At 38.7% G+C, this 24,735-nt stretch overlaps 9 protein-coding genes and 1 long non-coding RNA gene across 13 annotated transcripts in view; 6 read left to right on the forward strand and 4 right to left on the reverse strand.

Moving 5' to 3' along the window:
• LOC124310854 (tyrosine-protein phosphatase 99A-like) overlaps positions 1-24,735 on the forward strand; it is a 691,797-nt gene that overhangs the window by 82,523 nt on the left and 584,539 nt on the right. The gene's annotated exons all lie outside the window — the stretch shown is intronic.
• On the reverse strand, positions 1,401-2,387 carry LOC124311453 (NADH dehydrogenase [ubiquinone] 1 beta subcomplex subunit 8, mitochondrial-like). The gene is made up of 4 exons (XM_046775953.1): positions 2,222-2,387; positions 1,844-2,064; positions 1,593-1,754; positions 1,401-1,525 (listed from the first exon to the last, which is right to left on the reverse strand). Exons 1-4 carry the CDS (start codon positions 2,307-2,309, stop codon positions 1,466-1,468), a joined length of 531 nt encoding a protein of 176 aa, XP_046631909.1. The 5' UTR covers positions 2,310-2,387; the 3' UTR covers positions 1,401-1,465.
• LOC124311053 (zinc finger protein 2-like) lies at positions 3,521-6,875 on the reverse strand. 2 transcript variants are annotated; one of them, XR_006909753.1, is made up of 7 exons: positions 6,740-6,875; positions 6,453-6,676; positions 6,125-6,342; positions 5,673-6,066; positions 5,465-5,602; positions 4,305-5,399; positions 3,521-3,829 (listed from the first exon to the last, which is right to left on the reverse strand). XR_006909753.1 is itself a non-coding variant. In XM_046775326.1 (6 exons), exons 2-6 carry the CDS (start codon positions 6,547-6,549, stop codon positions 4,384-4,386), a joined length of 1,863 nt encoding a protein of 620 aa, XP_046631282.1. In that variant the 5' UTR covers positions 6,550-6,676; positions 6,740-6,875; the 3' UTR covers positions 4,250-4,383. The 2 variants fall into 2 exon arrangements, 1 of the variants encoding a protein (XP_046631282.1); XM_046775326.1 differs by lacking the exon at positions 3,521-3,829 and having other exon boundaries at positions 4,250-5,399.
• Positions 7,523-10,244, reverse strand: LOC124311173 (glutamate receptor ionotropic, kainate 2-like). Of its 2 annotated transcripts, XM_046775538.1 has the most exons (10): positions 10,170-10,244; positions 9,547-9,845; positions 9,382-9,488; positions 9,230-9,317; positions 8,999-9,157; positions 8,767-8,929; positions 8,467-8,696; positions 8,261-8,395; positions 8,045-8,193; positions 7,523-7,977 (listed from the first exon to the last, which is right to left on the reverse strand). In XM_046775538.1, exons 2-10 carry the CDS (start codon positions 9,655-9,657, stop codon positions 7,737-7,739), a joined length of 1,383 nt encoding a protein of 460 aa, XP_046631494.1. In that variant the 5' UTR covers positions 9,658-9,845; positions 10,170-10,244; the 3' UTR covers positions 7,523-7,736. The 2 variants fall into 2 exon arrangements, with proteins under 2 accessions (XP_046631494.1, XP_046631493.1); XM_046775537.1 differs by lacking the exon at positions 10,170-10,244 and having other exon boundaries at positions 9,547-10,150.
• LOC124311930 (glycine-rich cell wall structural protein 1-like) lies at positions 10,645-12,278 on the forward strand. The gene is made up of 3 exons (XM_046776297.1): positions 10,645-10,726; positions 10,794-11,022; positions 11,086-12,278. Exons 1-3 carry the CDS (start codon positions 10,712-10,714, stop codon positions 12,276-12,278), a joined length of 1,437 nt encoding a protein of 478 aa, XP_046632253.1. The 5' UTR covers positions 10,645-10,711.
• LOC124311704 lies at positions 13,025-16,316 on the reverse strand. The gene is made up of 5 exons (XR_006910151.1): positions 16,134-16,316; positions 14,687-14,898; positions 14,393-14,549; positions 14,185-14,324; positions 13,025-13,425 (listed from the first exon to the last, which is right to left on the reverse strand). It is a non-coding gene; the product is annotated as an uncharacterized LOC124311704 (long non-coding RNA).
• On the forward strand, positions 16,935-17,441 carry LOC124311503. Its single transcript, XM_046776032.1, has 2 exons — positions 16,935-16,971; positions 17,051-17,441. The coding sequence occupies exons 1-2, from the start codon at positions 16,954-16,956 to the stop codon at positions 17,426-17,428; spliced, it is 396 nt and encodes a 131-aa protein (XP_046631988.1). The 5' UTR covers positions 16,935-16,953; the 3' UTR covers positions 17,429-17,441.
• On the forward strand, positions 18,561-19,716 carry LOC124311322 (glycine-rich cell wall structural protein 2-like). Of its 2 annotated transcripts, XM_046775768.1 has the most exons (4): positions 18,561-18,598; positions 18,685-19,021; positions 19,120-19,305; positions 19,462-19,716. In XM_046775768.1, the coding sequence occupies exons 1-4, from the start codon at positions 18,581-18,583 to the stop codon at positions 19,671-19,673; spliced, it is 753 nt and encodes a 250-aa protein (XP_046631724.1). In that variant the 5' UTR covers positions 18,561-18,580; the 3' UTR covers positions 19,674-19,716. The 2 variants fall into 2 exon arrangements, with proteins under 2 accessions (XP_046631724.1, XP_046631723.1); XM_046775767.1 differs by having other exon boundaries at positions 19,120-19,716.
• On the forward strand, positions 21,805-22,477 carry LOC124311932. Its single transcript, XM_046776298.1, has 2 exons — positions 21,805-21,835; positions 21,908-22,477. Exons 1-2 carry the CDS (start codon positions 21,818-21,820, stop codon positions 22,475-22,477), a joined length of 588 nt encoding a protein of 195 aa, XP_046632254.1. The 5' UTR covers positions 21,805-21,817.
• Positions 23,321-23,856, forward strand: LOC124311933 (ctenidin-3-like). Its single transcript, XM_046776299.1, has 2 exons — positions 23,321-23,448; positions 23,518-23,856. The coding sequence occupies exons 1-2, from the start codon at positions 23,431-23,433 to the stop codon at positions 23,854-23,856; spliced, it is 357 nt and encodes a 118-aa protein (XP_046632255.1). The 5' UTR covers positions 23,321-23,430.

A 24,735-nucleotide genomic window follows, 5' to 3' on the forward strand; every position in this document is an offset into this window, starting at 1 on the left:
GCTATAGAAATAAAAGAATCCGAGACAAGATCTTGTGTAAATAATTTTCGTTATCACTTATCCAGCCTGCTACTTGCATCTATAAAATATAAATGCATAACTTTTCAAAATATGCGCGCTGTATGAAGTCCAATTCAAATATGGTTGATGTTTATGCCCTGCGAAATATAAATTCTTATACGTCGTTTCAATCACTAGGATTGCACTGTGAATATATGGGCATGGTTTATTGCAGATGATTGTAATAATATCTCACGTGCAATAAATTACATTTCCAAATTTAGATCTACGCCAGTAATGTTTTATGGTTTTATCAAGCATCCTCTTTTAAAATGACTGTTTTTAAACGCATTTCCCTACGTATATCTATAATTCGGTGCGCTTCAACGTTTTCAATTGCTTCAACTCTTTACAATTTTCCATATAATCTGTTTAATCCGTAGATTGATGTAAACTGTAAGCCAACTTGCAGCTTTAAAAACAATTTGTATACATGCATATTACATTCTAACAATTTATTTCATCATTTTCCCCCAAAGCTTTACGCAATGAGATGGTAAATATATCCGATTGATTAATATAGACAAACAAAAATTTAAAGTCATTTGTTTTCCCACCATTTTATTCGCGCGACAAAACACAAAACTAACGTCGTCGTCGGCGTAACAAAACCAGAAACTCCTCATCAGACCACGTTAACTTTTCTCAAGTCTGCTGCTTGTTATTTTCACACAGCTCTCGGTAATTAAAGTCAATTATCTATCACCATGTTTTATTGACGCACTATGTATTCGTAAGCTTATAATCTAAATGGTCTCTTTCAGTTTAAGATGTCCTCACTACAGTCCATAATGGACCCCGATTTCGAATCGGATACATGTGTTTGCCAAAGGCCTTTAGTCTCCGTTATGTGTCGTAACTGTGGATACAGGCTCAGTAATTGCCGGAAGAGAATTAAATGTTTAGAACATCCTAACGTATGAAAATTTTAACACTATGAAAGTAATTCCAAGTCTAAAATCATATTTACTTGATTCTTCATCAGGTTAGCTACATTCAAGATTTGACTGAATGCCCACAGTGCCACAATTCAAATGATTATCTGCATGAGTATGATTCTTCCAAGAGTTTTCACGCCAGGCTCCATACTAATAAGCAACAGACTAAAACCAGGAGTTGTTGACTTTATTCGATTGTTATTTCTCAAGCAACAGACCATCCCCACATTTGTTCAGGCCCCCAATTCCTTATTTGTCATCTCTTGCTACTGTTTAATCTAGATGAAATTTAAAATTACTTTTCATTGCTTGTTAATTAGGTAGACAACCAGTCTTTCATTTGAAAGGTATGGTGTTCTATTTAATCCACAAAATTGGTTATATGTTCAATAAAGCATTCAGTCAATATCTACTTATTTTATTATGTCACACTCTTTATTACAAGTTCTTCATTAATTCACAATGCATTAATCCAATGGCTCAAAAGTGTAGTGGGTTTTTCCTTCTTTAACATATTGTGGTGGAGTCTAAAATAATACAAAGCATTTGTGACTGAACAAATAGAACAATTTTACTTCTAGCTTTTACTCTTACCCATGGATGTTTCAGATACCAATCATTGTATTCAAACAATAGATGAACTGCAAGAAATGCACCCATTATTCCTAGAAAACGGGACAACATATACATTGGAGTATACTGTATTCTTGCATTGCTTAGCCTCTCCTCAACATAGGCATCATACTGGGTATGGATCTGCAAGAGCAAATATTTAAGTTAAGTTGTCCTATGTTTCCTGATTGTCAAGTGATTAATAGTTAAACATATAAACAATTAATATTTACAGGCTCGCCATAATTTCTTTTCAGATCAGGCATATCCCAGTTGTACAATGGATCTTTCATATCATTGGAAATCAATGGGAGCTTTGGGTAATCACCATATCCAAGTCCATCATCAGGATATGGTTCATAGTCTTGAGGAAGCATACCATACTTCTTTGCTGCGGCAATTCTTTCAGCATCTGTCTTGGGATATGGACCAGGCTTCCAATCTTTGTTCCAATCTATAAGATTTAGAATGCAATTTTAGATTTAGAATATCAATCTTTCAACTAACCACATAAATTACTGTACAGAGAAATGATTAAAAAGCAACTGAATTTTAAACCATGGTTTGAATCATGAAAACATCACTAAACAAGTTATGTAGTAATTACTCACACCCAGCTAATCTGACAAACTGTAATCTTGCGACTCCATTATTACGAAGAACAGGATGAAGCAAAGATTTCTTTAAAAGCGCAGCCATATTAGTCGTCGCCCAGTTCGCTACAACTCAGAAATACAATATACAATGTAGTCGTGGACGACTACTAAATATACAGGGCTACAGGCCTGTCAAACAGCTGGTGTGAGCTGCTGCGTGCCGGGAAGCGCCACTGCGGCAATAACAGTTTCTAATTAAATTCTATCTAATTAATTTCTATGTTTGTTTCTAATTAAAGAAGAACTCAAGGAAGTTATTCATTCAAATAGAATAATTTCATAGATAAATTCACACTTAACTAACAAAATATATTAGGTCAACACGTTGAGCTGCAAAGTTTTTTTTTTAAGTATGAATGATCATGGATCATGCATGATGATGAATTGATGATCATTCTACCGTTATGAATACTCATCGTACGCGCTATTATCCATTACCAAAATCAATTTTTTATTGTTCTTTTTATAACTATGTTCTAAATAGTACAGTTGCTCAAAAATTATTGAAAAATGTTATTAAAAACCAGTAGATGAATAATTTCTAAACTAATCAGCATTGCTTGATAAAAGATAAATACAAATTTGAAGAAATGTGTACACGGGAGTACTTGCGGGCGCTTGCAGGACAGAAAGGGTTCATTGAAAAGGCATAAGTAGAAAACATTTGAAAGTTGAAACCATACAGATCATATGAGAGTCATAGAGATAGAGTTTTATAGTAAGCTTAGCGAAAGATCACTGAACGAATACGTTATCCCAATACTTCACGTAAATACGGAGATGGAAGAGAAAATTGAAGCCGTTCTCCCGGTTTTATCTGCTTGCGGTACTAAAAATACTGTTTTATAGCTAACAGAAGATGACATCAGGGCAGCAAAGAAGAAGGCCAAAAAGGCTAGAAAGAACCACAATCTGGCTGTCAGGAGACAGGAAAAGAGGCGAGAAGCGAAACTAAAAAAGTCTTTACCGTCTGAACAACCAACCTCCAACTCGAGGGAAATCGATGTCATTTCGACGACTGAGGATTTTCCATCTGTTCCGCTGTCTGTTCCTGCATTGCCGGATATCGTAGCGGCCTCGGACATGGTTAGTATACCTGATTATGGAATGACGATTCTGGTCACTTGTTTCGTGCCTGAAATGGACGTCTCTGACGAACAAGTAAAGTCGAGTGATGCAGCATCCGAATCAACAGAGGTTCATCCATACCATACCATGCCACATCAGATGGATGAGAAAATCGAATCCGTTCTCCCGGTTTTATCTGGCGGTATCGAAAATACTGTAATATCGCCAACAGAAGACGATGAAATCAGGGCAGCAAAGAAGAAGGCCAAAAAGGCGAAAAAGAACTTTGATTTGGCTGCCAGGAGACGGGAAAAGAGGCGAGTAGAGAAACTTAAAAAATCTTTACCTTCTGAACAGCCAACCGCCAGCCCGAGCGAGATCGGTGTCAATGGATTGCAGCTGCATCAAGGTGATTTCGTCGTACCAAGCGACCTAGCCTCAGACGTTGAGCCAAGTTATTACGTGCTGTAGGTGTCAGCTAGAGCTTGAGGTAAACTGGAAGAAGATGAATCAAAATTGTTTTCTTTATTACTTGATTTCTAAATAAACGGGGTTTGCCCGCTAAACGCAACCAGTTCTGTTCTTAAATGTTTAAATTACGATTTTTCTTTACTCGATAACAAACAAACAGTTTAGAGAATCAACTCACCGTAATTATTGCGAATTATTGTTTAGTGGTCATTATACTGATTTTTAAACTTTGAGCTGTACGCAGCAAACTTACTATGATGGTATAATCGGGTATACTGTACTTCTCGATATAATTTTTGCTATACATACGTACATTTCATATCCATATTAAAGTTTTCCAAATAATTATTTTCGTTACATTATACCTTTACTTTTTAAACTCGCAATGTAAAAACTATCGACGACGTAATTTTAATCCCGTTTTAACATTTAACAATTTTAACATTTTGAATACTGTTCCGTCTATTCAATTATTTGCAACATCATATGACAGACGTACTTTAACCCTCCATTTGAGACTGTGTAAAGGAAACAATGGAAACCCAAAATGGGCATTCTCCAAGCATAGATTGGCGAAATCAAATTTCAATAATGATATCACCATCGGACAGCGTAACATACGACACCTCGGTTTCATGGTCGCCTTGGGTTTCATCCCCTGTACCGACAATGTGAAGGACTGCTGCATGACCTTCATCTTCTTGCTGGAGCTCATCGACAGTCGAGGTCAGAATAGCCTCCTTTTCTGGCTCTGAATTTCTCTTCTTTCCGCCTCGACCTTTTCTAGCTACCGCAGGAGCAGCGCTAATAATTTGATCTCCAGATTGTCCATTTTCTCCAACCACCGCTTGTTGTCTCAAATGAATAGCTCGATGTTTGGACAAATTCGAAGACTGGGTAAACTTCTTGGAGCAAAATTCGCACTCAAAGTTCTTCTCTCCCAAGTGAATGGCACGATGTTTATTCAGATTACCACTGCTGGTGAATGTCCGGTCACAGAAATCACACTGATAGGGACGCTCGCCAGTGTGAACTAGGTAATGCCGGCGAAGATGATGGGTTTTGCGGAAACTTGCTTGGCAAACGTTGCAAGTGTGTGGTTTTATTCCCGAATGAACGAGCTGGTGCGCCTTGAGAGAGGAAGCTTGACAGAACGTTTTCCCGCACGTTTCGCACTGGAAATCTTTGGAAGATGCATTAAGGTGTGTCCTGACGTGCTCTTGAAGGCTCGCGTCCATGGGAAAAGTTTTTCCACAGAGGTTGCACACGTGAGTTTCTTCGCCTTCAACGGTAGTCTTGATAGATTTGTCTTCGTCCGCGTAAACAGTTATGAACTCATTGTTAGCTTCTCCATCAGGATTATCTTCTGCTACTGAAGATCCGGTGGCCTTGGGCTGCTGACTCTCTTTCTTCTGCTCGTGTTCTTTGGCCACATGGCTTCGGACGTCGCTCTTCGATGCCAGCTCAACACCACAAAAAGGACAGGGATATAGCCGTCCTTTGCTTTCTGATGTGTGCGTCAGCATATGTCTCTTCATATTTGCAACTTGCGTAAATGTCTTACCACACTGAGTGCACAAAAACGGTTTATCACCTATAAATGGAAGGATTCAATAGTCAAACAAAGTTACATTTTAGATTTTAAATGATAGTATTAACCTGTATGAATTCGCCGATGTCGTCTCATAGACGTGTGATCACGGAAACGCTTAGGGCAATATTCACAAGCAAAAGGACGTTCTCCCGTGTGTAAGCGCTGGTGGGCAACTAATCCAGTCTTCAGCGAGAAAGTTTTACCTTGATTAAATTATATTTCAATTAAAAATCTTGATAAAGCTATGAAGAAAAATATTCTGAGGTTACACACCACATGTATCACACTGAAATGCTTTTTCTTTCGTGTGAATGGTCAAATGTTTTCTCATGTCGGACAGTTGAGAGCATCTGTGCGGACAGTACGGACACATGGCCGGTTTTTCACCCGTATGGGTTCTCATATGTTGACGTAAGTTGGATCGGTCGTAAAAACGCCTTTCGCACAAGTCACACTTGAGGGGCTTCACTCCCTGATGTTTGATGACGTGAAGTCGCAAATAATCACTGCGCAAAAATGTTTTCCCACATGTATCACAGGTGTAGGGCTTGGTCCCATTGTGGATATTCATATGTCGTACCAAATCATTCTTGTGATGAAAAGACTTTGAGCAGTCTTTACATCCATATTTTCCTTGACGTGTTGTTTCACTGAGTTCAGGATATTCCTGTAAAGAAAATGTGGATTTAGCATTAGTAATTAAGACATTTTATTAAAATTCTAACCTTGTTGAATGCTTCCCAGTCAACATCATCATCTCCATTCGAGCTCCCTTCAGGTATACCTTCTGCTGCAACAACAGAATTTTCTTCTGCTTCTTCCTCACTTTCCCTTTTAATGTCCCCAGAAATTTCTCTCACCTCAAAAATTACAGGCTCATCGTCACTTTTTACAGCTTCTGTTTTATCATCTCCAATGAAATTGGGATCGCTTTTTTTCTTGCCTGTTAAAAATACCCATCATAATTAAGGTCTACTACAAGGTAGTATGTGCCAAGTTTTATAGAAACTAGTAATTTGTCCATTAATAAAGAAAATATAGAAGATTTAATACTTTTCCTCTGTGATCGTCGAACTTGAATGAAAATGGTAGTATTTTCACCATCGTTATTAGATACAGTTATCTCCTCTTCTCTATTCTGCTCATCCATTTTATGTTAATATTTTTTCACAGATTTATGTTTCACTTTTTCATGGGATTCTAGATCTGTTTCAGAAAAGTTATAGTCTATGATCAGCTTCATGTGACAACTTTTAGTCACATTCTGGATTCCAGATCTGAAATCACAATAACATTCAATAAAAATCAGTTCCATAAATTAAAAATGAAAAAGAACTAACCATGTTATACTGAAAAGAGAACTATATTGTTTAGTTGTCGTTTACTCATACAAATATGCTAAACTTAATAAACCTATGATGGCTAGAGTCTAGACTTCTTCAATTTCGACATTAACGGTTAACAAGTAACAAAAATACTTTGTGTTTACGAAGGCCAAACAACACGGCTGTTTTTTATTATTGGAACTATAGGTTGTCTTACAGCGCTACCTGTACGGATTCCCACACACCACAGGACTTGCCCGTTGAGTATGGTAAAGCGCAAGCCACTCACGGAAAACCTAAAGGTAAAAGACCGTGAAGAGTAAAGTAGTATTAGTATATTAGTAGAATGCTAATGCCAATGTCTAATAACAGCAGTTAATAACAGATATGTAATGGTTAAAGTAGCGCTAATGGCAAAGTAAAGCGCACAATACAGAGTTTGTAATACCGAATATATAATGACATCATCAACAGTGTTTTAAAAATACATCATTAATTTTTTATATACAATAGATTACAATGCAGGATTTAATCATTATTAAGAATTAGTGCAGTCCCGCAATTAGACGGCTCACTCGATCATTGTTTTGTAATGTCCTTTTTTTGTTTTTTCAATCCCATTCCGACCCCTAGCTTCGCTCGCGAGTTTCCCTCTAGTCCGACCTTTTTTGAATTTTTTAAAAATCTTACTTATGGTTTATTATATTTTATTTCCTACTCAAAAAATAACAAAGATGAATTTAAAGCTTTTTAATGGATTTTTTAAAAAAGGTTGAAAAAAAAACATCATTCGCAATTTATTATTTAATGTGGCATTTAGTTTTATTAAGCATTACATTCACGACAATACAATAATTTTGATTTATTAAGTGATGCTATGATATAGAGCGAAATTACTTGACTTTTTAGAAATAATAATATAAATAGGTTTATATTCTACTTTTAGCTGTTATTTTAAATTGAAACATTATTCTTCTGTTGTGTGCTAGTGCTACTGATACTGAGACAATCTTTAATGATTTACTGGTTTCTTTACTCTCCTTTTGTTGTAAAAAAACCGGAAATTTTCAATGAGAAAAACGAAAAACGAAATACTCATTCCAGCCACCAAGAGAAGAAAAACACTTAAAAGGTTTGCTAAATTTAATCTTGGCTTTGCTATCCCTTTGTCGAAATTTCCTTCGCATTTTGATTTTTTTAAAAAACGTTTTTCCCAATAGTCTTGGAGTCCTAGTGCAGCCATAGTAAGAAATCTTAAAAAATAAAATGGAAAGAATGTATGTTTAATTTAATGTTAAAATTTAATTTTCCTGTAGGTACCCTTGATCGATTTGGGCGAGGTATGGGCTACATTTTTGGACAGCCATCGAGTCCAACGAGGTAACGATTTCTTGTTTCATCAAAGTCACTTCACATTTCCCATACGTCTTAAAGGCCAAATTTAAAACGTATTCAAGGAACGATTTTTGCTATAAATATTATAGAAATGGCAATAATTGAAAAAGTCCTTAAGTACCAATGTGAAATAGAATTTACTTCGACCATAGCGAAACGTCCGGTTAATGCTTTATTAAGAAATGTTTCAGGTTCCAAATAATCCTTAGATAGGCGATTTTTAGGATTCTCCCGCAAAGAATCCCCTAACATTTTGAAACCACCCGATGTTGCTTCCTAATAAAAATTGAATTTTTTGAAATAAATCCGCTTTTAACACAATGTAAAACAAAAAATTCGTTTCTTACCAAAATCATTGTTTCAAAGACGGTATCTTTTAAAATGGTTAATTTCAAATCAGCGCTGGTTGCTAGGTCGTCCAACGATTCAATGAGCGGATACAGTTTTGGAATGGTAATAAACGAAGTTAGACATCCACTGTAGAGATAAATAAACACAACGGAAGGCAAACACCAAGCTGCCGCTATTATTCGTACCGCATGACCCAATGGACCAACACTTGGCATTGATCGTCCAGCTAAACGGAAGTAAAATTGTCCAGTACCATTAATACCTAACCAAAGTCTTCAACTTGCTGCAATTTTTACCCTGCGAACTGATTATTCCAAAGTAGTACATAAAGTTTTCCCAAAACTGAAGATTGGAAATTCCTCCATTATAGTGTTCCGGCATGTACTTGTCAATTAACTTCATTAAAATCCATGTGACTGTTGTTCCCGAGAACATCGAAAAAATAATTAAAGCCCAAACCTGTTTGAAAAACAAAATATTATAAGAACAAAATTAATTTATAGAATCTTTAAAATGAAAAATTTTTACGCCAGGTTGAAAAGGTTTTACTATGGCGGACATAAAATTGTCTTCTTTGGGGGCGGGAATAACGGCACTCATTGGATCTTTGCTGAATGACGTAGTAAAATCAATCACTTTTGAACGAGCATACGTTGTTGTTAGCTGAGTGGCAATGAGATCAACCTCCTATATACCATTAAGAACTTGTGTACAATTGTTTTCTTTATATTTTTCCGTAACAAAAAGAGCAAAACGTACCATCCTGATAGCCATCGCTACCATACCGTTCCATTTTCCATTTACAAAAGCCCCGAAATAACCATCGGGAGGTTCCACGTAGTTAAATCTAGAATAATTTGAAACAATGAATAAATCAAATTTCTATGGAGTAAATTGAAAGTGTAATTTACGTGAAGTTATATTTCCGAGTTAACCACAACATCATCTCATGGACGATGCCGTCCGCATGTTGGATAGTGCCATTAGAATCGTGATAAATGTACATGTATGGATTAAGCTAAATAAAATTGGTGAATAAAAAGTTTATTATTGGAAACAAAAGAAATATTTCATACGTCAGCCGTTGCAACGATCAAATGCTTCCCATTTAAATAATCAACTTTTTCGAAGGAAAACTCTGCTGTGATGATCACTGCAGTTAAAAGGAGAGTCCAAGCCGCAAACATTTTTTCAAATCCTACAGTTCTCCCTGTTGTTGACAGACGTATGACGGTATGAGGTGAGATGGTCCTTATTTATAGTAAAAGTACACACACCAGCGAATTACCTACGGTACCTTTCCGGGTTAATTGGATTCTTTTGACCTGGTCGCATTTGGGTGTGGCTGATGGTATGACGACAATGCCGAGAGAAACTTGAATAATAAATTATGTCGCATGTTAGAAAATGCCCATACTAAGGTTGCTGCAAGGTTGATCCACTATTTAAAAATTCATATAAAACAATCGCTAGAGAGCGACTATCAACGACGAGGTTTGCTTTTCGTATTAATGGTTGACACTTTAACCTGTGGGCTTAATTTATATTTACAGCTTATTACTTTACATTAATTCTAAACAAATTCTGCTTATATTAATGGAGACTAATAACTTGTAAGTTATTTACATCGCGTGTCATACAATAATGTACGAATTGGCATCGAAACCTTATTCTTTTTAGCAAAATTCCGTAATGTTACCTGTAAATCACGACGTATGCCCAAGATGCTTTCAGATAGGCACGAAAAGTTTCTACATCGCCATTCGTTTACGGGCGAAATTAAAAAAAGAAAAGCAAAACAACAAGTGAAGAAAATTTTTGGTACATTACAATCACATAATTAAATAAACTGCAGGTGGATGTGCGTTCTTTGCTGGTTCGGCTTAATTTTAGAGCTGTATTTTTTGTATCCCCTATTTCGGCAGGTAAACAAATCGTCTCTGATAATAATTCGATTTTTAAAATTTACTGGACTGGTCCCTACTTTCTTTTTTTGTCTAAAGCTGTTTAGAAAAATGGGATAACATACTAATGTATACTGCATACTTCATTCTTTGAGAAAGCTTTTGGGATGGTTGAAGAAGAGGGCTGGAATAGGGGCTGAGCTGATTAATTGCCGGAAGAGCATTTTACCGTTTGACTTCTCAACAGGTCTACACTCTACAGTATAAAAGCTCAAGTCAACGGATATTTCATACCACTGCTGTTACGGCAACCTGAACGAGAAGAACTGTCTTTAAAATGGAGATTAAATCGGTAACTTTCTTTAAAAATCGAAGAATTATCTGAAAATTTAAAAATATGTATATATTTTTTTATTCAGATCATTTGCATTGCATTTATTGCATTGATTTCACCCCAATCAGAAGCTATGGCGCTGCTTCCCACTATCTCTGGCGAAACTGGTGAACCCAAAACGGCATCGAAAGGTGTTGATAACGAACGTCAGGGTTATACCAATAATGGCGCATTTGTAAACAACGGAGGTGTTTCAAACAATGGACAGGGAGTACCAGCAGTAGGGTATTACTGCATGCCCTTTTATGCTAACGGTAGGATGCCTATCAAATTTTTTAAAATATAAAAAAATTAAGATTAATTGCTTGTTATTGAAGGAGTTAATGTAGGCGGAGGTTTCGTTAATATCGGAGGTTCATCTGGAAGCGGGGCTGGTACTTATGCTGGAGCAGGCCAAGCCGAAATCAACGTAGGTTACCTTGGAGGCAATCAGCCGGAGACCACCAACGCAAACGGAGTCAACGTTGGCGCAATTTCTTCTGGATTCGGTACAGGTTACGGAGGAAGCGGTTTCTCTGGACCTGGAACTAGTTACTTTGGATTGAGCTCGTCAGGTGGAAATAACGCTGCTGCAATTGCATCTGGAATTGGCGCAGGTTACGGCACAGGAAATTTGCCAGGAATCGGTTCAACTGTCAATATAGGCGGAAGTTCTTTAGGACCTGGAACTGGATACCTTGGAAGTAACCAAGGTTACGGAGGAGCATCTTCTGGAGCTGGTACAGTTAATGTTGGCGGATCGTCAAGTGGATCGTCAGGATCTTCAGGATCATCCGGAGTAGGGTTGTCTAACTTTGGTGGAAGTTCTTTTGGGGCGGGGTTCGGTGGAAGCAATTTGGGCTACGGTGGAAGTACTAACTCAGGTTACGGAGGACCATCTTCGGGAGCTGGTACAGTTAATGTTGGCGGATCGTCAGGTGGCTCCGCTGCACATTCAAGTGGATCGCCGGGAGAAGGATCAGTTAATATAGGCGGAAGTTCTTCTGGAACTGGTCATGTTGGGAATAACTTGGGTTACGGAGGGGCATCGTCCGGTGTTGGTGCAGTTAATGTCGGCGGATCATCAAACGGTGGTTCCGCTCCATTGGCAAGTGGATTGCCCGTAGGAGTAGGAGCAGTTAACATTGGCGGAGGCTCTTTTGGGGCTGGTTATGGTGGAAGCAATTTGGGCTACGGTGGAAGTACTAACTCAGGTTACGGAGGATCGTCGTTCGGTGTTGGTGCAGTTAATGTTGGTGGATCATCAAACGGTGGATCTGCTGCATTGTCAAGTGGAGCTTCAGGATCCCCAGGTTTCGGGTCGTCATCGGCGTCATCGGCAGCATCATCGGCAGCATCATCAGCAGCATCATCAGCAGCATCGGCAGCATCATCAGCTTCATCATCATCAGGAAATTTTCCAGGCAACGTTGCTGCCAGTTCATCGAGTGCAAGCGCAGTTAACGTTGGAGGTATTGCGCCAGGGACCAATTTCGCACCTGGAGAAAACGGCCATATCGGCGGCCACTAACAACCAACTCAAGCCCGGATCTCACACTCGGAAGCATCTGAATTAGAAATATCAAATACAATGACATCATCGAAACCATTAGTTGGAGAATTTCGTAATCTTTTACTACAATTTGAAGGATTATTTCCACTAAATTTTGTTTCGTCTTGTTCATCGTATAATTTTGTGTCAATACAATCTAATTCATTGGGACTTTGCTATCTTGGATAAAAGTTTATTATTTTTTTATAACTTAAACGCTATTGAAGAAAGGAATAATTTTACCCATGAAAATGACCCCCTAAAAAAAGAATACTCCCCAAGTATAAAGTTCAGCATTAGTTTGAAAACTTATCATCCCTGACCTTCTTAACTCTAATCATTATAAGAAAGCAACAAATCAGCATTCTACCATCCCACCGCATTTTCCTTGTCGGCCTTTTCTTTAATATTAGCTAGCGTTGCTATCTGTTTACTTTAAAGAAAATAGATAACCTTCTAGTTTGCTTAAACCGAAAGCTGAAGAAGTGGCAGTTAGTTAACGTACGATGCATTAGTCGTTGACAAGTTCTTCGTTCTTAATTTCACTCTTGTTAGTTGCTCTTCTTCTGTGTCTATAGGTAAAGCATCATCTATAAAAGAAAACGTTATCATTTAGCACTTAAATGTACGTACTTGATCACAAGACGGCGATGGCGAAACCAAGCGTGTCTCTTTTATTCGCTGTTTTCTACGTGGCAACTAGAATTTGTCAAATAAGATCAGACGAGAGCGGAGACGGTGATCTGGTTGAAAATGCCACAACCTCGTTGACAAATAATTTGACGAGCGAATCAAACAACGATTCTTCTCCAATTGACGAGGATTTCCCTGGTATTTTTATCATCAGCAACAGTGGAGGCTTCAGTCAGATAGGCGGTACTTCTCTGGCTTCCGGTGTTGCAAACGGACCGGGAAACGGCATTAGTGGAGGTGGGACTGTGCAAGTAACGAACACCAACAACTTGGGCGGACAATTCAATAACGGCGAAGGCGGTGTCAAATGGAATCTCAATTGCGACTTTCCAGGGAATAATATTGGTCAAATAGAAAGTAGTGGAGAAGAATGCGGAGGAATCTGCGTTGCCAATTTAGAGTGCACTCACTTTAGTCGTCCTGACAATGGCGTCTGTTATATGAAAAAGGCGACATTAACAACATCTCCAACAAACATCAACGGAGGGATGTGCGGTTTCGTCCCATGGAGAACAGAATATTTCGACGGTATCGTAACAACTGTTGATTTCACAAGTCTACTTGTTTTCTATTAACATGTTTGTGCTGTACAAGGGAGGAAAAATTGGAATGACGGCGAGGGTGGTGTTAAATGGCTCCGGAATTGTGATTTTCCCGGTCACGATATTGGACGCCAAGCAGTTTCGGGAGAAGAATGTGGAAGCGCCTGTAAGGCCAATCCAGAATGTACCCACTTTCACCATCCCGATGACGACGGTTACTGTTACTTGAAAAAGGCATCTTTAACGACTCGACGAAAACCTATCAACGGTGGGATGTGTGGCATCGTACCCTGGCGATTGTAAATTCCATTTCGCTTTAACAAACTAAACATGACTATCTCCGCACGCTATGCTTAGCAAAAAATTATTAAATCGCTTCAATACAAATTCTTCCTAGCGGGATGACTCGCTGTTTTCTTTTTTCCGGTCATTTAGAAACTTTAGCAAAGACCAAACCTTTCGCTAAACTGTACAAGAAGAAATATAAAATCCAAATTTTAAAAACCAAAAGCGTTCAATCACAAAATGCTCAAATGACCTCACAAAGTAACTGACCTTTTGGCCATTGATCTCCGTCTGTGTTAGCAACAGATAAACGACGCCCTCTTAAGCACTACACCCTTTCTTATCATATCTTGTGCTAGATTTACCTTTTTAATTTAGAAGAGACAATATCACTTGCGCAGTTTCTCAGTGGATGTTAGTCGTAGTCTTCTCGGTGAGTCGATCAGAAGGTTGCGTGAATCACTTCAAATTTTCAGCCTCAGCTTTTAGCCTTTTACCACAAGTACTACAGATAAATAAATAAATAAATAAGTTTAGTAAATTAATCATAACTTATTTTATGTAAAAGATTACCATAGAAAAACTGCAATTCTGAAGATGATGTTAGTTTCCATCATCAATGTTTTGTTTGTTGTACCAGCGCTGATTTCTGGCGGTTCTGCCGGAAAGATGAATTACAGGAAGGAAGACCTGGTGACAACGGCAGAATCAAATGGAAGGTTATCCCCTGCTTTAGATGTAATAATCAATAACGGAGGATTTAGTCAGATTGGCGGTACATCTTACGGTGGGGGAGTTTCAAATGGGCAAGGAAATAGTAACAGTGGCGGAGGGACTGTCGATTTTGGCCCAGAAACTGCAGCTTACTATGAAAGTACTGTCAAAGTCTTCCCAAACTGTGATTTTCCTGCAAATGACATCAGCAACCAAACAAGTTTTGAAAAGGATTGCAGCAGCATCTGTTTCGCTAATTTCCAATGCAACGCGTTCAGTTGGCGTGATGGAAACTGTCACTTGAAAAATATTTCATCACCAAATCTTCGTCAACCGGCGAATGGCGGCATTTGCGGATTCCTCCCCTGGAAATTTTAATTTTGAAACATTTAAATGTTAGTGGCATAAGATATTGTTGTACTCCATTTAGCAATGGTATGCGACCTAATGTACTTTTTGGGGTTCGTCGAATACTTTGCGATGGACCTCGAGTGGCTTTCCCCTTGTATGATTGCACCCTCAACCTAATGGAATAAAATCCTACTAAATTACAACAACCTCATTTTACTTATTTTGAAACGCCAACGGATTCAGCCGACAAGGAAGAAAATAAAAGGCAATTTGACATAGGCCGCTACGCAAAATGAAATGGTTTTTTGACCCCGAGTTCGTTGAGTTCGTTGACTGAGAAGATGTAACAAAAGAAAGCTAAAAACAGATAACGAATAACATGTTACGGAAGGTCGGAAAAGCTGGTCAATGACCCAAACGACTTTTCGCAGCTTGACCATCTGTTGCAGCCCTGTAAAAAGTTACCTGACATCCCCCTCCTTTTCGCAGGTAAAAAGATAAATAACCACTGACCCCCTCAACATATTTTTCTTTGAGGAACACTGAGAGCTTTCCTAATAATTCAAACTGTCAACCAAGATTTTAGGTCACGCCTCTATGTATAAGTAATAACATTGAACTGCGAATGAAAATAGTGTTTCCTTGTTTTAACTAAAAAAAGAAAAAAGGCCCCAAGTTCGAGTGTTTTTGTTACCACTGCTACGGCGACATCCCAAAGGAGAAGAAGTGTTTTGTAAAATGGAAATGAAATGGGTATTGATTATTGATTTTCAAAGAATGATTACGGACCATTTAAAAGTATAATCGTTTTTTGTTTTGTTTTGAATAGATCTTTTCGATTGCACTGACTGCACTGTTTGCATCCCAGTCAGATGCCAAGGCTCTGCCTAATAATTCTCCTTACGTAACTCATTACGTCGTATCCGTTCCTACTTCATCAAAGTTAATTAGTTACGCAGGCGCCGTTAATTCTGCTAGCTACAGTTCAAATTCCGGTTTTGCTGGATACAATAATGCTGCAGTTGTGGACGGAGGATTTGGAGGAGACTATTTCGGTAATGCTGGGTTGAATAGTGGCGGAAAATTCGTTACCGAAGAATTCAACAATGGCGGAGGAAAGCATATTGTGGATGGTTGGGTTAGTAATTCTGACTACAGCAGTCATAGTACAACCAGTTTTCAAAACCAAGGATTCTACAACGGTAGAGCGTTAATTATCATTTAGAAGATTGAAAATGTTAAAAATTACGTTATTTTGTTCTAGGTGGCCTGATGAGTAGCAGTTACGGCAGTCGAGTCTATGCCGGTCGAGTCTACGGTGGTGATTACGGTGTTCCAGGATATGGCGATCGAGGTTATGGCGAATTTCCAAGGGACAGCTGGATTGAAATTCCAGTTGGTCCTAAATGGTCGCACTTACAGACGTTCAGCCATTACTGAAAAAAATCAGAAAAAAAAATCGTTTCCATTTTCTTTCCTATTCTTTTATGTCTAATACTATTGGACTTATCTGATGTCTGTAATCGATTGGGAATAATAAACTTAGTTCTCACTGAAAATGACTTGAAGCTAACCTGATTCTACCACTTCTATTATATCCCATAAAAATGATTTCCCATACGAAGATAAAGAGACTTCATATTTAGGGGATTGTGAAAATATCCGCTTGTTACATTTAAAGACGCTAGACTTGAGCAACATCTAAAGATTTTAGGACAGGTCATTTTTCACCTGAACCGCCATCCAGGAAGAGGGGATTCGTTTTTAACATTGAAATAACCTTGGCAATAAATGGAAATACGAATACAAAAACTACAAAAGAAAAACAAATTTGTGTTCCAAATTCGTTGGGAGGAATGAACTTTCTTCATAACACTTTTGTTGCCATAGGTCAGGTACAAAAGAAAATCCCTCCCTACCTGCGCAAAAACGGCCAATAGCAGTTGGGTCTTAACCCGCGTAATCTTTAACCGTAACCAAAGTGCCACTAGGCGTGACTATATAAACTCCAACTGCTCGTCCGATTCAGCATAAACTTGGCTACCTTCTTCAGTCAACAATCATTCAACATGAACAAGTTCGCTTTGGTAAGTTGAAACTTAGTTTTGAAATGAATACGCAAGTCCTGAAATTATTTTAATGCTCTTAAAAATTGCGCTGGCTTAGATCACTTGCCTTTTTGTTATCCTGGGCGCTGTCCTGGCAAGCCCTGCCGTTCGCGAAAGTCGCCATGCGGTTCCTGTCGGGATCGTTGACGGTCTCGTCTTGGTGGACGACGATGCGGTAGACAGCCAAAGGGTCTTGTCCAGCGATGGCGCAGTCTCAACCATATTATCCGCACGCAGCACCGGAGCCGTCCCGTTCGATCAAGAAACAGAGCAACAGCGTCTATCCATTAGTTTAGGAGGTCCAGGATATGGCGGCTTTTACGGCGGTCGTCCTGGATACGGAAGACCTTGGGGTCCTGGATACGGAAGACCATGGGGACCTTATGGCAGGCCTTGGGGTCCATACAGACCTTATCGCCCATGGGGTCCTTACTAAACTTCGCACTTCCGGTAGCATCAGCAAAAACATCGCTGGTTTGCAACGCAAAATCGCAATTTCACATAACAGGACACTGTCACAGCCATTTCAACGATAATCTTCACTCATGCTTTTGAAATTGAACCTGTTTTATGCAAAAATACTGGAGCGAAAAACAATAAATCATTAAAATCCAAACGCGTTCTTTTTGAAATTCATTAAATAAAAAATTAACAGTACATGGCCGCTTCTCCAATTGTTGAACATAATTTTCTTAATGCTAGTAGACTATTAAGGCAAAATCACAGAACTATTACTACTCATCTAAATAAACAAAATCGTGGCAAATCAAAGCAGGCTACTTCGGAACTCCATGAAACACAATTCTGATACATAATAAGTGTTGATTTTTTACTAAAATATAAAAAAAAATGACGAAAAAAAATCAAATAATGATGAAATAAATTATTGAAACTAGTCCAAAAGTAAAGCTATTGCACGGAAAATGCTGATATGTTTACTACAATTTAGTGTTAATCGTTAAAATAAAATAAAAAAGAATGATAAATCATTTAAATAATGATACAGTAAATTATTGAAACGGACTAGTCCCTAACGTAAAGCTAGCCAACCAAGCTCGCCATAATTTTAAGTTAAATAAACGAATATAAATAAAATATCAAGAGAGAGAAATAAATTTTAACCTGCATTCGTTCTCATTTAAATTTTTCTGTATGAGGCATCCACCAGGAAAGTAGTCTAGCAACCCTCATTTTCTGTTAAAAGCGGAAGATTTCTAGCTAAAGGTGATCAGAAAGATAGAATCTGATAGTATGGCGATGACCGCATCACCTTTGCATAACCTTGGCAAAAATATAGCGCAACTCTACCTGAAATATATACGGAAGAGAAAGCGTAACTTTTAGAAAGTTACCTATAAACGGGGGGAATGAACTTTTCTGCGCCTATGTTGATGTAGGTCTCGACCCTGAAAACCTCGAACCTACCTGCAAAAAGAGAACAACCAATAGAACTTCAGTCGAACGGCTTTAAATCTCTTCCCTATTTGTGCAATCGATTAGTAACAGAGCTGCCGTCAGGCGCTTGGGTATATAAACTTCGACGCATGGCCAGAATTAGCATCGTCAAGACAACTTTCAACGGATCATCATGAAAACACACGTTCTGGTAACACACAATTTCTTTACTGCATTTTTAGAAGATTAACTTTTTAAAATTACCCAATTCTTTTATCTTAACAATTTGTGATTTAGCTTACTTGCCTTTTCGTGATACTCGGTACTTCATTGGCGGAAAATGACGAAGAGGCGAGCCGGAAGAGTCGCCATGTAGTTCCTGTGGTGATGATGGACGACGGCGAAGTATTAATGGATGAAAACATTGATACTCGCACTGCGATGATGAGCGATGGCATTGCTATTCCGACAGTTTTAGCCACAAGCAATACTGAAATCCTTCTTGATGCACCGACTGATCAGAAACCTGAAGAACAACGCTTCCAGTACGGCGGAGGGTCTTACGGACGACCACTCGGAGGTGGATACTACGGAAGACCGTACGGCGGAGGATACTATGGCGGTCGTCCCGGAGGTTCTTATTATAATTTATCCTAAAATGATAATCAATGATTAATGTTTATTCAAATATTATATAAACTATTATATTATATATATTATATTCAAATTCAGGAGGCTATTACGGTCGTCCATTTGGTGGCGGATTCGGTCGTCCATTTAGTGGCGGATTCGGTCGTCAGTATACTCCGAACTATGGAGGCTACAGCCAATTCGGTGGTTGGTCAAATGCTGGAGGAGTTTCAAACGGACAAGGCAATGGAAATAGCGGAGGAGGGACCGTCAACTACGGAAGTGGAGGTTATGGCACTGGATATTCAAGCGGATTTGGTCGTCAGTATACTCCGAACTTTGGAGGCTACAGTCAATTTGGTGGTTTGTCGAATGCTGGCGGAGTTTCAAATGGACAAGGCAACGGAAATAGCGGAGGAGGGACTGTCAACTACGGAAATGGAGGCTTTGGCACTGGATATGGAAGTGGGCTCATCGGAAGCGGAATCGGCGGATATTCTTCCGGAATTGGAAGTGGGTATGGCTCCGGAATTGGAAGCGGGTATGGCTCCGGAATTGGAAGTGGGTATGCCTCCGGAATCGGTAGTGGATACACCACTGGCGCCGGCTTCGCTAACGGATATGGCATCCGTCCCAACTATAATTTCGGAAAATAGTTATGGTCGATCATTTGCTCACACTACATACACGCCCTCTCAATTCTTAATTAACTCTTTAGTGAAAATACATTGATTTTTGCATGATTTTTGTACTCCATTTATAATTATTTTAAATACGCACTTTTGATGCACATTTGGACACATAACAAAGGCTTGGAAATGCGTGTCATAAAGCTAATGAACCTACAAAGTAAATATCCAGCCATTCAAATAAAATGTCGTTAACTTAATAAGTAGTCTATCAAGTATCAAAGCTTCCTTGAAGAGGGAAACTTTAAAAAGAGTAAATGTTTTGCAAACACACACAAAAAAACGATAGAATCATAATGGAAACAATCAAGATGAACCTACATCTAACCTTTCAGATAACCTTGGAAACTTGCCGGAAATATAAGAGTAAACAACTCACCGAACCAAGGGGGGAATGAACTTAAAACACCATTGTTGGTGTAGGTTGGTACTACCTCTACGGGGATCTCGAAGACTACCTGGAAGGAACGCCAAATAACATAACAATGACGGCACAATAGTATATGACTTCTCACTGAATACAGTCTTACCGTTTCGTTTAAAAGAGAATATCTCCCCTTAAACTGATCAGTAGGTCTACGTCCTACAGCGAGTACGAGTCGTCGACGAGAAATTTCTCGGTAAGTCTCAGCAGCGTGGCTGTGAAATCATGAAATTTGAATTACATTTATAACAAATTAATATTTTTTAAATTGGTTACAGCAATAGGATCTTGAAGATGACGCTGCTACGCTTTTTCATTTCATTTTCTGTTCTGTCAATGATATCGTACATAGTCAACGCCGAGCGTTGTGGCCCAACAAAGTTCAGGATGGTGCCAGTGGTGAAGGTATTAAGTCTGTGGAGGCCTGTCGCTTATTGTCAAGATGGTTCTAGAGCAAATCCATGTTGTGGCATCGGAAAATGCAACTCTATTTGCCGCAATTGCACGGGCGGATGTCGCAAGGCAAGGACAGATGAGCCCGAAGTCGCAATGGACCTGAATGCAGTCGCAAATCGCCAGAATTTCATGGAAATGTTGAACGAAGGCGACGGCAGCATATCAGTCGAAGATGCCATCAATCCGACCATCATCAGCGACATTGAAGTCATCTCCCTTGTAGCACCTGATCAGCAAACTCAAGAGCAGCGTTACATCGGTCGTCCTCATTTCGGTCAAGGGTGGGGTGGTGTGTCCCATCGTCCTTATATTGGTGGATTCGGTTATCCATATGGAGGTGGATTCGGACGCCCGTCCGGAGGACGTCCATGGTGGTGATTCACTAATTTTTAACAAAATGAAAGCACACACTTTACAATGCAGTAAAATGTTGTAAACGCGAACTTGATTTGTGTAATACACCAATGTCTCAATCCATTTCTAGTAATAGTATACTATGCGAAATCTTTTTTGGAAACCAGACAAACGATGAAACTACAGCTACAATAGTTCGCCCCAGTCAGGGGTGTAGAGAGAATACGTACCTACACACATGATTGTTCCCTCAGTGGTCGTACAGATACTACAGAGATGCAACAATCGATCCTGAAAAAAAGAATTATAAAGGAAATAAACTTTATTATTTTGTGCGACATCGGCTCTTAAACACGAGAGGTGTTCCCTTCCCTTAACGTAAACTACTGTACTTTTTGTCAGTACCAAGGCTATATTTTTAATATCTACAGCTTTAAAGCCATAAAATAAAAAAAATAAAGTTATTTTTATTTGAGACAGGAAATTATGTGTTTGGGCCATGTGGCGGTGATTGACCAAATAACCTTTAGATTTGGGTAACCTTCAACATGGCGAAAGGATAACATTTCTTTGTTAGAAACAGGGGGGCTAAAAAGCGCAACAGTTTAGAAAGTTACTCAAATTTATGGGAGGGGGGAATGAACTTTTCACTGTTGTTATTGTAGGTCAGAACCCTGAGAATCGCTAGACTACTACCTGAAAAAAAAATAGCCAATAGCATTTTACTCAATCTAAATTTGGTTTTAAAAATAACATGGAAATTGGTTAGCAGCCTTTGAAAACTGCCAGCAGGGTTTAGGTAGGCTGGTCAGCTATATAAGTTCAAACTTCTAGTTCGATTCGGTATCACAATTCGGACGACAATAGACTATTCACCATGAACGATTTTGCTTTGGTGAATATATTTTTGATGACTTAATTGATTGAAATGAAACTCGATCTAACTAACTAATACATTAATGTACAGATTTATTGCTTCTTCGTAATCTTTGGCGCTGCCTTAGCAAACCCAACTACTACCCAGGAGGATCGGCCGATGATTTACATCGGCATGATGGACGGATTTGTCGTTTTGGACGAGGACACAATCAGCACAAAGCTGCCTGAAGTAATCAACGGTAGTAGCTCAAAGTTGCCCGAAGTTAACAACGCAAGTCACCCTAAGTTGCCTGAAGTAATCACAAGTAGCGGACCGAAGTTGCCAGAAGAAGAAGTCACCGGCCAAAAGCTATCCGAGATGAAGCCAAGCACGATCAAACTTCCTGAACTAGCTTTTGTTGCCCCGCCATTTCCCGGACGTCCTGATTATCCTTACAGACCCCGTCCTTATCCATTCCCGACTACTGATTACGGATACAATCCTTCGTACATACCTCAACCAAGTTACGGAGCTCGCCCTTACGAACCTCAATCTGGTTATGGATTTAACCCTTATGGACCTCAAATTGATTACTCAAATGAGTTCCGTCCTACTTTTTCTCGTCCCAGCTACGGATTCCAACCGTATTCAAACGATGAAATGCGTTTGTTTTATTAAGTTGCTATTTCCCAATACACTAACTTAACAACTGATGGTACTAAAATGAAATCAATTACATTCTTTTAATCACGCATGAAAAAATGCCTCGTTTTTTCGAATTTGCCTGAAATTCTCACTGTCGTTGCGTTCCAATACACATAAAGATACAGTTCGCTTTCATTTATTTCGATCTTCGTTTAACTGAAAGATAAAGTATGTTTCTCTGGTAGGCTAAAGATTCGATCTTTTAGACAAAAAATGAACCAAATGAACATAAAATCTAACGCATTTACTCTGGCTTAACTTTTTTGATATCGCATAACGAAAATTTACCCAAGAATGACTTCACGTAATTTTCTCCCATCGAAAATAAGAAATAATATAGTTAACATGGACGCAAAATAAGGATTATTTAAGCTTATCCGATTGCCGAAGTTATTGAACATAAAACGAGAGAAAGATTCCAATCTATCTTACTTATACTACGTGTTCAGTTTCAAAAATAGGCGGCTACGGACAGTCGGACAGTTATTAAATAGGCTAAAAACTTTCTTATTCTATTGCGAAGAAAGGTAGAAATAGTTATTTAAATTATATCGAATAAGAAATTATTCAGGAAGGAAAGGAAGAATTATAGGGTGACCGCAGAATAACCTTTGGACGCAGGTAGCGCTAAAAACCTTTAGGAGAAACACTATAGAGTCTAAAGGACACAACAGTCTAGAAAGTTACCTAATATTTCATGGGGGGAATGAACTTGGGCAAATTTTTACGGTCTTTGTTGTTGTAGGTCAGCAACTGTTAACTATAAGGTATAAGCATGTAAAATATACGCCAATAGCGAGCCACCTACCTGTTTCATGAAGATCCATTGGTACGACGAAGCTTCTTAGTAAGCGTGGGTATATAAGCTCCAAGTCTCCATCAAATCAGCAACAGACCAGCTCCATTGGTCAACTCAACAGCTCATCATGAACAATCTCTGCCTGGTAAATAAATTAAATCACCTTTAATTTTGTTGTAAAATAAATAATATTTAAAAATAACTTGTGAAATAGATTACTTGCCTTTTCGTTGTCCTGGGTGCTGCCTGGGCAAACCCAACCGTTCGCGAAAGTCGCCATGCTGTTCCTATAGGAATGATTGATGGACTGACTTTGATGGACGACGACTCGACCGGCAGCCTTGTTCATGAAACTTTAACTCCGATCGCGATCAACCCACGCACTTTTCTTCATGCAACAATTGACCAACAAACTGAAGAGCAGCGTTGGGGCGGAGGATGGGGTGGTCGACCTTATTACGGAGGTGGAGGAGGATGGGGCGGAGGTCGTCCTTACGGAGGAGGTGGAGGTTGGGGCGGAAGACCATACGGTACTAAATTAAAAACAAATTAGAAATAACAAATTATTTACTTTATGAATTATTTAGGCGGCGGATGGGGTGGGTATGGCGGAGGGTACCGCCCTTACTATGGAGGTGGAGGACGCTGGTAAAACCAGAAAACAAAAAAAACCGTACCAAATTTCCAAACTGTGTGTCACCATCACAGCGAAAATTTAATCGACTTAAAGACATTTATGCTTTTTTTGCTCACAATATGTACTCGAACCTACATCGTTCAAACAAATAAACGGTTTAAAAACACAAATCTGTATAATTGTATACATAGTTCTAGCGTTTATAGTTACCCAATGATTTGATGAAGACTGGGGAGAAATTTCCGAACAAAATCAATTACATAAATACACACAGTTGTTACATGAACGATTTAAGTTATGAATAACATTTCTGAAATCGTGAATCGAAGTTCTAAAACGATTAATTATTCATTTTTTATATGTAACTACGGTCTTAGACTGAGTTTTTTAAAGACTCTCTTCTCAAAATTATTTTCAAGATGATGAATAATAGCAATAATTTGGCTAATTTGAAAATATGAAAAATAAACAGAAAACGGTCTCATTCTGTGCGAAAATGTTATCATAAAAAATATTTTCTATCAAACTAAAAAGAAGGTTACAAAAGCTTTGAGCTTAATTCTATTGATGCGTAAAAGTTAAGTAACCTGGGAAATAGCATTGGTAAGAGAAAGTTACTGACCTCAAGAAAAATGGATCTGATGTCATCGATGAGGTCGTCGAACCAACCATTGTTGTGCTACTTCAGGTCAACTACCGAAATTCATTTTCTAGGTTATTCTTTGTGCCTACCCCAACAACCCCCTAGTTTTCCAGTAGAGGCAATATCAGGTAATAAAGAGCATGTAACAAAGG

The sequence above is a fragment of the Daphnia pulicaria genome, chromosome 8 (genome assembly GCF_021234035.1).
Source record: "Daphnia pulicaria isolate SC F1-1A chromosome 8, SC_F0-13Bv2, whole genome shotgun sequence".
NCBI classification, from domain to species: domain Eukaryota; kingdom Metazoa; phylum Arthropoda; class Branchiopoda; order Diplostraca; family Daphniidae; genus Daphnia; species Daphnia pulicaria.

What these genes read in the sequence shown, in the direction of transcription:
- LOC124311930 (XM_046776297.1), top strand. An exon ending in CATGCCCTTTTATGCTAACG is followed by an intron (nt 11,023 to 11,085) that starts GTAGGATGCCTA and finishes TTGTTATTGAAG; the next exon opens with GAGTTAATGTAGGCGGAGGT.
- LOC124311322 (XM_046775767.1), top strand. An exon ending in CTATGGCGGTCGTCCCGGAG is followed by an intron (nt 19,022 to 19,119) that starts GTTCTTATTATA and finishes ATTCAAATTCAG; the next exon opens with GAGGCTATTACGGTCGTCCA.
- LOC124311453 (XM_046775953.1), bottom strand. Translation starts at nt 2,309, where the DNA reads ATGGCTGCGCTTTTAAAGAAATCTTTGCTTCATCCTGTTCTTCGTAAT. An exon ending in AAAGAAATTATGGCGAGCCT is followed by an intron (nt 1,755 to 1,843) that starts GTAAATATTAAT and finishes TTGCTCTTGCAG; the next exon opens with ATCCATACCCAGTATGATGC. An exon ending in GGTATCTGAAACATCCATGG is followed by an intron (nt 1,526 to 1,592) that starts GTAAGAGTAAAA and finishes GTATTATTTTAG; the next exon opens with ACTCCACCACAATATGTTAA.
- LOC124311173 (XM_046775538.1), bottom strand. Translation starts at nt 9,657, where the DNA reads ATGTTTGCGGCTTGGACTCTCCTTTTAACTGCAGTGATCATCACAGCA. An exon ending in TAGCGATGGCTATCAGGATG is followed by an intron (nt 9,158 to 9,229) that starts GTACGTTTTGCT and finishes AATGGTATATAG; the next exon opens with GAGGTTGATCTCATTGCCAC. An exon ending in TAAAACCTTTTCAACCTGGC is followed by an intron (nt 8,930 to 8,998) that starts GTAAAAATTTTT and finishes TTTTTCAAACAG; the next exon opens with GTTTGGGCTTTAATTATTTT.
- LOC124311053 (XM_046775326.1), bottom strand. Translation starts at nt 6,549, where the DNA reads ATGGATGAGCAGAATAGAGAAGAGGAGATAACTGTATCTAATAACGAT. An exon ending in TCGACGATCACAGAGGAAAA is followed by an intron (nt 6,343 to 6,452) that starts GTATTAAATCTT and finishes TATTTTTAACAG; the next exon opens with GCAAGAAAAAAAGCGATCCC. An exon ending in ACTGGGAAGCATTCAACAAG is followed by an intron (nt 6,067 to 6,124) that starts GTTAGAATTTTA and finishes TTTTCTTTACAG; the next exon opens with GAATATCCTGAACTCAGTGA.